The following is a 12,773-nucleotide window of genomic DNA, read 5'->3' as shown; positions in this document are numbered from 1 at the left end:
GATGGTCAGGTACAAGGAGTGGTCTGAAAATCTGTGAAAAACCAGCCAACATCCAAAGAAAAACTTTGAAAGACCTTCACAAAACCTGGAGAGCTATTGCTCAAGATGACTTTAAAACATTACAAGACATTTAGACTCCTTGGAAGAAAAATATAAAGAAATGAGGGGTGGTTCAAGGTGTTGGCGAAGTACTGTACATCAAAAGAAAAGCAGGCTGATTACCAAAGTAATTAACTCAGGCATTACTTGAACCAATTTTGAGTTGGTCATGAGACTCTGGGAAGACACAGGCAGCATGTTCGTGTTTTTTTTGTGAAAATTAAATATTTTCCTCTTATCAGCTGTTCAGTAACAGTAATTACTGGGAAGAATGTGGATTTATGCTCGTGTACGCTCAGTCAAGCACAGAAATGTGTTGAAAAATGTATGCAGCCGCTGCAGGAAATCTGCCATGTTCTTTACTGTTGACAGTTAGCTACTAGTCTCATGTGGTGTTCTGCCTGTTACGGTACAAAGAGTTCAGGGAAGCTTTTGTATTTTAGGGTAGATGTTTGTCTTCTTTGCTCTTGTTCTAAACATTTACACAATTAAGGATGGTTAAAAAAAAAACTTTTGTCTGTTTCCTGCACAGGAAAATAGACTTTTTTTCTCTTTTTGTCTGAGACAAATTGACACATCCTGTAATAACCACCTCAGACAGTCTCCTGTTGAAGGCTTTTATCATATTGCTCAGAGTGATATGGGATAAAGACCTGGGCACATACACAGCGTTCATTTATGGTCACAAACAAGAACTTTTAATACATCCCATCTCTCTGCGTCACAGATCGCGTCTGAAAAATGAGTTCCACCGTGATGCTTGGTTTTTCAGACTTTCCAGGTGTTTTTTGTCACCTTTGCTATTTCTGTAGTCATTCATCAGCATTCCCTTCACCTCACCATCTTTATTCATTGACATAAAACCTCCCAGTTTAAATAAATGCACTGTGTGTCAGAGTCGCTAATCATAAAGACCGGAAAACTTATGTGCAGTCTTTGTGGATAAAATATGTATTTTTTATGATTTTCTCCAAGTCGTATACTTCAGTTTGAAAGCGCTGCAGCTCCATTTCCCATTAAAGTACAGCCATTACATTCTCATTAATACTGCTAGATTTATGACTATTTCTAATTTATGGTTAAAAAATGATTTGATGGCATTTTTGAGCCCTCTTCACACGATGTTGTTTCAAGCAGCTACTTTCCTGATTTACAGCTAAACGCTTATATGGCACTGTTGTGTTAACTGCGTTTAGTGCGTGTGATCGAAAATGAAAAATTATGCGTTTCAAGAGCTGAAAATCCATTATCTGTTCAGCTATCGCAGTCACTCTGATTGCACTGGAAATTTACCAACTCCTTTTGCCGCCTCCTCAAGAAAATCAATCTTAAATCTGTCGTTCTTAATTCCCATGCTCCTTGTCTTATCTCAGCCTCTCCCCGTTTGCCTGAATGATTGTGTAACCTTATTGTTAAAGCAGTGATTCACCTCAGTTCAGTCTCTCTGGTAGGTTGTCTTTTTTTGCTACACAGCCATCTATGTATGTATTGCTCGTTAGTGACATGCATAGACAAAGAGAAAAGAACTTACACTGTCCCCTCTGGGTTTCCAGAAGGTCATTAACCCCAATCTGTCTCCATGCTGCTTGAAGCTAGTGATTAGTATCACCTGATTGACTATATGGTATGGCTTAGGTCTGCACTAATAAGGCAATATTCAAGCCCTCATGCTGATCTAACCACGATTAAACAGGATATGACAGCAGCGGATGACCAACCGTGCTGCTGTAAACTTGGTTTTCTTTGTATTTCCTTAGTGTTATAATTTTAGTTAGTGATATACAACACAGGAAACCTTCAGCAGGTCGCATGAAAGGCCGTACAGCTTTGGCCATACACCAAAGCTGTATGAATTGGGAGACGTGGATTCACTTAGCCACATTCCTCTCATGTCTCTCATGTAAGCTGCTGGGGGGGTTGGGTTTCCTTTGTTGTGACGGTGTGGAATCAAAATCATGACCCCTGACTTCCCCGAGGAAACAGGTTGGCTTTGGGTTCAGAGAGGAAATAAACATAACGCGCTTTGCTTCACTCCAGAGATGTCCCGGTCAGGATGGCCGTGTTTATTAAAGAAGCATTTACTAAAAAAATATTCACAACGCTTTCTTTTTAAAGATAAAACAGAAAGGGTGAAATTCAACGGATTGGAAGAAACTTTAGACACCATCAGTTTATGGTAGTAAGACAACACAATGTAGATATACATCAATACAGCTTTTTTTTTTAATAATAGGCTTCTGTGGGGTACTTTATTGCAATATAGTAGACCTACCATTGATATTAGTTTCACAATAACAATGGTGCAAAATACCACCCAAGTAGCGACAGCTTATAATCAAGTTATCAAGAGCAGTGGAGCGGATAAAAACTTTTTTTTTTTCTTCCATCTCCAGTATTTGCTTCAAAGTTGCTTCTTGCTTCCTCTCACTGCAGGCATTAGGAAACTGGTTGAATGTAGAACTGCAGTTGGTCTTTGGATGCTTTTTTAATTGCTTGTGTTAGCCATACTGGTATTAATACTTCCCTAACATAGTGTAATAGATTTGAAACAATGGTTTAACAACAGAACCCCCCCCCCCCCTGCTTCTCATCCATATCTCATGGGTCACCTTGCTGGGACTTAATAGCATCCCAGCTGTGAACATGGGCAGGCTCAGCTGAATGCACTGAGCTGGAAAGGGCCCTCGTCCCCAGGCATCCAAGTACGTATCGGAGTGGAACAGGCAGAAGCAAGGAGGAAGATAGTGAGTTGGACCATTCATTGATCTTTGGGTGGGGGACTTTGCTTCTTTGCCATATCAGCTTGCATTTCTTAAGGCGCTTGGCTGCCTCAGTTCAATCTGGTATGGTGGTCTTGAGTCATAGAAAAAGTGCTGTGCTATGTCATGCAGAATGGTTAATGTAATAAAGAAAGAAATGATGGGGGAAAATTTGCCATGGGGCTCTCATTTTAAAAACTAAAGTTTACTAATTGTGAGGAGTACTAAAAGTACGTTTGTTAAGTATTAAGTTCAATTAAAAAAAACTTGATGACATGAATCTAAAGATGTGGGATTTAAGCTTTTTACAAAGTTGCTGTTGTGTTGTTTTGTAGGAGAGAAGGATCCAGTCCCTGTGGAGTTTTGGGGTGTAGAAGGGAAAGGTAGTGAAACATTAAAAGAATAAGTGAAAGAGAAAGCTCTTTTCTGGTGACATTCACCAGCAGCTACTGTTTCCCACCAAGCTTTGAATTTCAAAGTGGAGCTTTTTCTTTTTAAATGTCTTCTTTTTTCACTAACTGACCTGACACCTATTTAACCCCTATCACGCTGAAGTAATGTCACTGCCCATTCAGGCCACTGTCGAATTCGGTGTATTGCAAAGCAATGTGCACAACGCCTGGAGGCCTTCCCAACCTACGCACAGCTGTCTGCCACCTGCTGTGGAGCTCCAATGCTTGCAGAAGACAGTTCACATCGCTTAGCGTTGCATTTAGAGCTCCTCTAAGTTTGTGGAATTCCTCTGTTAAATGACTCAGGGCTGCTTAGCAGATGCACTTTAACAGATGGAGGTGCTTTCCATTTCTATGTATTAATTATGTGTATTAAAAATTGATTTTTAATGGAAGCTCAGTAAAAGGCACATATAACACTTAGGGAGTTGTGAGTTTACATCTGTGTTGACATAGCACGACCTCTATGTGCTCTGTTTCTTGTCTGTCTTTGTTATGCTCCAGCAAAGCGGCAGAGAGTGCTCATCAAGGACACTGAATATTTGGAAAGATGTTCTCTAGTAAATCAGAGTCTTTCCAGTGAAATTAAGTTGAACTGACTGTGAAGCTGTAAAAGCAAACTTCCACATCCCTGCATTAAACCTCCCACAGTCCCTCTCTTGGATTGAGACCGAAGCACCGTGAACATGCTCCGGAGCGGCATAGACTCCACTCAGTATTGATTTTTGCATCCTTCGAGTCGTAAGTGCATTCAGAGGGTTATTTTCAGTATTTCATATTATCTGACGTTAGAAAGCAATAACATCATTCTGCCTTGGCCAGCTGTCTTTAAGTCTGTTTGTTATATTTCTCACATAGATAGGTCATTACAGCATCACTGTCCGTTTATCTCACCGTCCCATCTGTGCTGGCTTTCATCATACCTTTGATGGTGCTCGGGGGAGAATAAATGACTCAGCCAGTGCCCTTTGGGTCATTTCTACCCCCGGGTTATTACTGCTTCATTATGCTTCTCCCTTTGTCCTCCATTTGAACAAGAACGTGTGTCTGAGCCTTTGTTTATTATTTATTCTCTGTTATGGGCCATTTTGTTGATTGTAATTGTAGTGTGGTTAAATTGCAAACCATTCTTTTTAAAGTTGTTCTCAATATTCTGTTCGGCCATGTTCTAGTTTTTTTTAGTGGGTTTTTATAAAAGAATAATGATGAACTCTGCATTTTTTAGAGTCTGATTAACGAATGAATTACTGCTTACAAATTCAGTATATAGATGTTCAAAGACAGATCTAATAGGCTTTACTTGCCGTCTAATTTGCATTGGATATGCTACAGGCAGTTTAAAGTTCATACAGGGGCCACCTCAGAATTTCTGAGTAACAAATAGTTCAAAAGTTCAATTAAAAACAATCTGCCCATTTTAACTGTGTGTTAAGTGTATTACCCTGCAGTTTGGGGCAGGGGGCTTCGTTCTTTGGGGCAGATTCTTTTTTTGGCATTCAACAATGATATCTTGTACTGGATTTTGGCAAAATCACATTATTATGCAACATTCCTGCCTCAAGGCAAGGCCATCTACAATGGGATTGTAATGGGAGAGAAACTGGGCCGAGCAGTGAGTAACAGAGTGTGTTTGAGGTAGCCGTGAGGATGAGGTATCTCTGTCGGCTGTCTCCCATGTTATGAATTCACGCACATGGAAACACACACTTTGTCAGGCAGCCACTCTTTGCCTGCACCACCTCTCTTTGTCTCTATTTTGCTCTTTTTCTCATCTGCACCCTCACTGTTTTCATTACCACAACAATTCCTCCGTCATTCTGTCATCCTCTTTTTATGCAACCCCCCCCCCCCAACCCCCTCACCCACCCCCTCACCCATGCTATGCAGCTCTCCGGGACTGCCTTTACGCTCAGCTAGATCTTCCTTTCTTTCCTGTGCCGTTGCCTCCAGCCTCGTGCTCACCCCACCCCCGTGTCTATAGGGACAATTGGGAGGAAACAAAAGAGAGCGGACAGCACGGCCTCTTGAGTTTACAGTGAGCAAGTAAGGAGAAGGGTGTTAACATATTGAGTCTGCTTTTATGGCGAACTACTCAAACCTAATTTAGGTAGCAGTTAAGTGGTCGGAGCTGCCAATTTGAATGAATGTGTGCACACTCTGGTCAGTAAAAGATAAATGGTGTTTTTAAACTTAATGGAAGGTTGGAGTACTTGGGGATGATGGTTCCGGGATGGGGTTTGCGGCGTGGTTATGTGTGTCTTTGTGCGTCCTGCTCCTGAATGGATGCTACATAATTTAGAAGCTATTATTTTTGCACCCTACTACTGAGAAGAAAGAACAGTAGAGGAAATGACAGACAGTGTTGTCTCAGCTATAACTGCTTTAAAAGCAATACATTTATGAGTTCTGTTTTAAGTCCTATATATTCTTTGACTTTGTTGTCAACAAAAACATAATCGCTTGTGCTCCTCTCATTCTGTCACTTTCTCTGCTTCTTCTGCATTGCCTGCCTGCATAGGAATCACAAGACAGAGGCATGGCAATTTAACCAAGCCTGTCACATGCTGCTTAATTCAAATAGGCTGATAATTCACCCGTTCACTCGTCTTCCTTCCCTGCTGCAAGGGCAACAACTAACATGCATGTTACCATGGCGATAAGAGGGGCCCGGTGGCCTAGTGTTTGTTCGTTCAGCGGGAGTTTCCCCCTTTTCTCTCCTCTGTTGAAAAATCCAAAGCTGTCTCCCACCCATCCCCCTCTGTTCATATTTTCCACCTGCGCCCCCACATCTCCATCTCATTTACTGTGTTCACCTCAATTACACCCAGTTTATGCCAGCTCTCATCATTCAAAAACTCCACCCTGCTTTAAGATGTCGCTCTCGCTCCAGCTCTCTTTGTCTCACCTTGGTGAGCGCTCCCATCCATCTGTCTGAGCACTGCGAAATTGCAAAGTGCTAAATTTTCATTTAAAGAACTTCTTTATATGTAGCATTTTCTTCTATTGCCTTTTATTTTTGGTCAAAGTGTGAAAGCATTGTGGCAAAGCCTAAAATAGGAAGACTCACCTTACTCTCTTGGTTCCCTTTAATGCCATGTGCACTATATTTTATGTGAAGGATTCACTCATTTGCAGTGAAAATGCAAAGTATTTAACATTTATGCTAGCTCCCGGGTGTCTTGTCTCAGTGCTGCTCTTCTGCTCGAGCCAACGTTAACCGACTCACTGGCTCCCACACCATCACAAACTTGATGTATCATAGGAAAAAAAGTTTTTTTTCCATAAATATAAATAATTTTTGCTAGTGAGAACTTTTTTTTCAAGGAGGCTAGCAGATGTTAGCTAGCAAACAGCTGGCAGCCACGTCTGCTAGCTAGAATTTTTCTGACAGGTAAGCAGGTAACACTCAGTAACATTTACTGCTAGAAAGTAAATGCACTTTTTACAGTACTAATCATGAGAGGGGTTGTGAGCCAGCTTGCTGTAAGCCATGCAACCATTTTCCTCTTCTTTCATCTGGTTCCCTTAGGGTTCACTACAGTAGATCATTTGCTTCAGTCTGAACCTATCTCTTGCCTCCTCCTCATTTACACCAAACCCTCCTTCACTACACCCATGAATCCATTTTGTGGTCTCTTTCCATCCTGCCTGGCAGATCTATATTCAAAATTTTTTTTTGTCCTGTATATCCACTATTCCCAAACTGCTCACCCTGTCCCTCTGGTATACTAATTTATAATCCTGTCCCTCTGGATCACTCCCACTGACAATATTAACATATTTAATTCTGCCACCTCCAGCTCGACCTCCTGTCTTCAAATAACATATAATTGCAGGTCTCTCTACCATCTTGTAAACCTTCCTTTTCACTCCTGCTGCTATGCTTGTTACAATCACCCCTGACACTCATCCTGACCCACTGCCTGCACCCTTTTCTTACCTGTCTTGTGCACTGTCCATTGCTTCAAATGATTTACCCAGGGTATTTAAATTTGTCCACCTTCACTGCCTCTGCTCTTTGCATCTTCACTGTTACCCATATTTCCGTCTTAATGTCATGTATTCTACAAGCCATGCAACTACAGACAGTGTAAAAATCGACATAGCTATAATGATGTCACCCACAGGTTTCTGAAGTCCCATTTTGAAGCCTGATGAGTGTTTCTGCTGTCACAATCTTGGTTTCAAAAAACAGATGTGACAAGGAAGGGCTGGTCTGACTTTGGTATTAGCTAAAAACTTGAGTTCAATTCAATTTTATTTATATAGCGCCAAAACACAACAACAGTCGCCTCAAGGCGCTTTATATTGTAAGATAGACCCTACAATAATACATACAGAGAAAAAACCCAACAATCATATGACCCTCTATGAGCAAGCACTTTGGTGACAGTGGGAAGGAAAAACTCCCTTTTAACAGGAAGAAACCTCCGGCAGAACCAGGCTCAGGGAGGGACGGCCATCTGCTGCGTCCGGTTGGGGTGAGAGAAGGAACTATATGCTTTAGGAAAAAACAAAAACAAAACAACTTGTAATTGGCTGTGTGCAGTAAAACCATTTTGAAATGTGATATAACCATTTTTTGGTCAACATTGCCCAAATTTAGAGACTGAGCCCATAAATTTAGTAGGGATGTTTTTACAGAGGTTCAGATAGAAAGCCATTTTCCCATAGACGTTCAACGTTCAAGGTTCTTTATTTGTCACATGCATAGTTATACAAGTATAACACACAGTAAAATGTAACCTGACACGCTAAAATGGGGGGGGGGGGGTTAGTAGAGGAAGAACATTAGGTGTATGTGCAGTAGTAGCAGCAAGCAGGTGAATTCTGTACATTACGTGAATTAAATAAGAATAGACAATCTGACTATTTTACAGAATAGACAATATAAACATATTTAAAATTAAAGGAATTTGAAATGTACATTGTGCCTGGGTTTAGAGTGTCTGGAAGAGAGTCCTGTCTCAGTCAATTATAGATGATGTGAGAGGGCGGGTGTGTGTGTTTAGGGCCCGGATGGCTTGGGGATAGAAGCTCCTCTTGAGTCTCTCTGTCCTTGCCCGGATGATGCGGAACCTTCTACCGGATTGCAGAAGTTGGAACAGTTTGTTGCCAGGATGGGACGGGTCCTTCAGTATCTGCGCTCCTCTAGTCCGGCATCTCCTGGTGTAGGTGTCCTGAAGCGGGGGGAGAGCAATCCTGCAGCAGCGTTCTGCTGTACGGATCACTCTCTGCAGAGCTTTTTGGTCCTTAACACAGCTGTTCCCAAACCACGATGTCATGTTCTGTGTAAGGATGCTCTCCACAGCGGATGTATAGAAAATCCTGCGGATCTTTGGAGAGACCCTGAACTTCCTCAGTTGTCGTAGGTGGTACAGGCACTGCCTAGCCTTTTTGGTCTGGACCTGAATGTGGGCAGACCATGTCAGGTCTGAGGAGATGTGGACACCAAGATACTTGAAGGACTGCACCCTCTCCACTGGAGCTCCATTGATGATAATGGGCTTGTAGTCTCTGTGCTGACTCCTTCTGAAGTCCACCACCAGCTCCTTGGTCTTGCCAACGTTCAGCTGGAGGTGGTTGTCCTGGCACCATGATGCCAGATTCTTCACTTCGTCGATGTAGGCCGTCTCATCGTTGTTGGAGATGGCACCCAACACCACTACGTCTGTAGTCTATGGGAAAAATCTGGAACCACAGCTATTGCCATCGGGTGGCAGGTTTAAGTCACTTCAGTGTTGGCATAATTTAGAAGCTATATTCATGCTTAGGCTTTCTACACACATACAATAGGTATCTGCAGTACTATCTTTACCATGTTCAAGTCACCTTTTAGTCAAGACTGGTGCTTCTAATTCTCAACAACTGTATAAATGGTGGAATAATGACGGCAATGCAAGCTGTTTAATGATGTTTCTTGTGTAACATCATCCACACATTACATGCAACTATAAGTGACTGCGCCAATCTGTTAGTGCCCAAAGCAGTTGCTAGCAGGTTATTGCTTCAGCACGATATACCTATTTGTGGCCAATTTCAACTTGCAAGTTGCAGCAACTGCCAGCAAACATTCAAGAAGGGTCATTAACTGGACTCTATGCCTATGTAACTGAATCTTTGGCCATTAATTTCACAGCTGCTGCCATCAAACTCCAGCAACCACTCTCTGATCAGTTGGGGAATATGTATTTTTCCCTTGCAGCCGGTGGTTTCTAAATGTTTGCCAACTGGTTTCTAGGCCTGTGTAACTCGGGCCTTATTCACGTGATGTGACAGCAAAACCTGAACAGAAGTTCATGGAAAACGAGCTGTTTGCTGTCTTCTTCGGTGACCTCTGTAAACATGATTATCATGACTTCCTGTGCTGAGTTCCTTTGAGGTCTAACATGAAGTGAAGTTTGTTTTGTGAATTATGGTCACTGTTAGAGCTGGGAAGGAGGATTCTCCAGGATATGGGCACTGGCTAAGGATTTGGGAGTTACAAGTCATTAGCCAATGAGCATCCAGTCTCCTCGGCCTCACATCAGATTTCAAAACGCCAAGATGTTGAGTGTGAAAATGCTCTGCTCAAGGCTTCATTAATGGGACACAGTTTGGAGTTTTTTGGGTTTTTTTATAGAGATGAATAATGAAAAAAAATGTAAAGCACCTCAACAGGACCAGTAGAAACAAATAGTGTTTTTTTAGTGGGAAGAGAGTAAAAGTTATAAAAGATTTGTTGTGCAAAAAGAGCAAACATATAAATGCTTTTATCCAAACATACCTTGCAGTTATGAAGACTTCCAAATAAAGTGTTGCTAGTTTTCTGATTTCAGAGAATTTTTAGATTTGCGGTTCAACTGGCTGTTTATAGCAGTAAACGATATAGTCCCGCAAACTCTTCCGTCGCTGAATTTTAATCCCACCACTTCACTTGCAGGACACATGACATCACAGGCGAGAGAACAGATGGCTCAGCACTGAAAAGATTTCAGGAAAACTAAAAAGGAAGACTAAAGGGGGCGGAAAGGAGGGGACCGAGCTCGAATAAACCCATCTGCTCACAGATGGATGCAGATTTCATTTGGGCCTGTTATGACAGTCTTGTTGCTATTTTTGTCACCGCTCTCCATCTTTCGCAGAAGGTGGGATGGGGGCAAAAAGGAGGGGTTGAGAGGGAGAGGAGTGTACCCAGAGATGTATGAGGAGGTGTCTTGTCTGCTTTCCAGTTGGATTCGGGATCCCAGAATGCAGCTGGCCTTGTTACCATGGCTGATGCAGGCATATTTATTATTGTTTATGTGTGTTATTACCACACAAATCACAATAAGGGCTGACAGCAAAGCTGGAAACTGGTTATTTGTATGGGAAGTTAGCACAATTTAGAAGCCAGTTAAACCCAGCGAGCTGTACTGATATAAGGGTTGCTCTGTATACAGAATATTTCTTCGTTATTTAAATTTTACTGATACTTAAAAAGCAATAGTTTAATGACAGTGGGCACTTAAAGCAGTTCAAGTTACTTTTTCCACTACTTCACAACTTAAGTGTTAACGTCTTCCTCACTAGTAATTATCCAGTAATATTAATTAATAAGTCAGTGTGCCAACATTTTGCATTTGATGCTTGAGAAACATTTTAAATCACAAGAACTTTTAGAGGAAAAAAATGTGGTGAAACATGTGAAAATGTAATTATACTCAATGTCACTTGTATGCAGTTTAATATACAGACTGTAAATTACTTTGCATTTTAGTACTTTGTAGTAAAATGGTATAGACCTCTGGTTTTTCTTACTGCCGTGTGGATGTTACAGCACGGTGCTTATAAAATAATAAGTTTCCTTGCAATGACCCAAGGCGTTTGATTTATTTCCTCCTGTTCTCACCCTCTGCAGTCACTCATATTCCTGGGCTGTGTGGCGGCGGCGGGGCTTGGCCTCAACCTTCTGTGTCTGGCCATCTACCTGAGCTGCTTGTGCTGCTGCCGTAAAGAGGAGGAGGAGGAAAGCAAGAAACCTAATTCCTGCTGCGTCACCTGGTCGGCAGTCGCCGCCGGCCTCATCACATGGTGAGAGAATCACGACTCAGACAGCGTGTTATGCATAACCGTGATTACAGTTCGCACACGCTCTCCACTGCTGTCTGCAGTTCTGTGTTTTCCCATTTTCTTTATTTGTTGTTCTGTATTCCTCATACAGAGCTGTAAGTGCTGTGATGTTTTCACTGCACATTCTCTATTCCCACACTAACTTATTAGTCTGTAGCACGTAGACTCTCTGTGTATTTGTCCACTCTGTTTGTCTTTTTGTCTTCCCATTTGTATTCTCCGTGTGTTCGGAGCCTCTCCTTTTGGTCTTCGTAAACACTGTAGGTTCATGCGTCTCTACCATTTGTTCATTTCTAGTGATTTCTAGTTTTGAAAATGTTCCACAGGATTTGAATTTGTTTTGTTGAAAATGGCTCTTTAGGAAACTATGGTCACTATATTTTGAGGCACAATAAAAATTCATCCAACGCTGAGTTCACTCTGGTATTAACAAAATATCCCACTGGCATTTGTGGCTCTCAAGCACTATACCAGTGGTTGATGGAAGCTATCCTGATGTGGGCGTATTGTCAATGTTCTGCTAACAATGTGGAAGTGCAATTGTGCATTGCTGGCTAGGGCAGCCAGCTGGGAGACAGAGCTTTTCTATTATGCAAATTATAATTAAAAAGCAAAAAAACCCCAACCAAAAATCAAAATGTAGGTGGATCGGTTACTGTACAATAAGCAGAACAATGAGCTGCACATCTTTCATTTATATTTTGGTAGGAAAATAGGGGATAGGTGCATTGATTCACTGAAATGTATGCAAACATGGAAATAAAGTCTATAATAGTTTGTATGTCTGCCTTCGGGGCGATTGGGGCGATCGTGGCTCAAGAGTTGGTAGTTCGCCTTGTAATTGGAAGGTTGCCGGTTCGAGCCCCGGCTTGGACAGTCTCGGTCGTTGTGTCCTTGGGCAAGACACTTCACCTGTTGCCTACTGGTGGTGGTCAGAGGGCCCGGTGGCGTCAGTGTCCGGCAGCCTCGCCTCTGTCAGTGCGCCCCAGGGTGGCTGTGGCTACTATGTAGCTGCCATCACCTGTGTGTGAATGGGTGGATGACTGGGTGTGTAAAGCGCTTTGGGGTCCTTAGGGACTAGTAAAGTGCTATATAAATACAGGCCATTTACCATTTATTCTTCAGCACAGCCTGAACTCTGTTAGGGAAGCTTTCTTTAAGCAGTCTTCAGGAATAGTTCTCCATGTTTCAGACCTTTCAAAGATCTTCTTTGAATGCAGCCTGTCTTTTGTTATATTCTCTCTCAAGATGATGCTTCAGTAATGTTGACATCCACGTTCTGCTGAGGCCAATCTATGACTGATAGTATTCAACTCTAGGATTTTCTGTCCAAGTAGTGTGTTTGGGATCATTGTCATGTGGAAAAAATGAC

At 42.0% G+C, this 12,773-nt stretch overlaps 1 protein-coding gene across 2 annotated transcripts in view; it reads left to right on the top strand.

Moving 5' to 3' along the window:
* ttyh2 (tweety family member 2) overlaps positions 1 to 12,773 on the top strand; it is a 71,975-nt gene that overhangs the window by 5,095 nt on the left and 54,107 nt on the right. For both annotated transcript variants that reach the window (XM_085285105.1, XM_085285106.1), the window contains exon 2: positions 11,190 to 11,362. In XM_085285105.1, coding sequence (XP_085141231.1) covers positions 11,190 to 11,362 — 173 coding nt within the window. The remainder of the gene's footprint in view (positions 1 to 11,189; positions 11,363 to 12,773) is intronic.

The sequence above is a fragment of the Mchenga conophoros genome, linkage group LG8 (genome assembly GCF_057382185.1).
Source record: "Mchenga conophoros isolate Kocher_MC1m ecotype Shallow Benthic linkage group LG8, M_conophoros_male_GT1.1, whole genome shotgun sequence".
Taxonomy (NCBI): Eukaryota; Metazoa; Chordata; class Actinopteri; order Cichliformes; family Cichlidae; genus Mchenga; species Mchenga conophoros.
The sequence above is the reverse complement of the archived record's forward strand: the minus strand, read 5'-3'. Positions and strand labels throughout refer to the sequence as shown.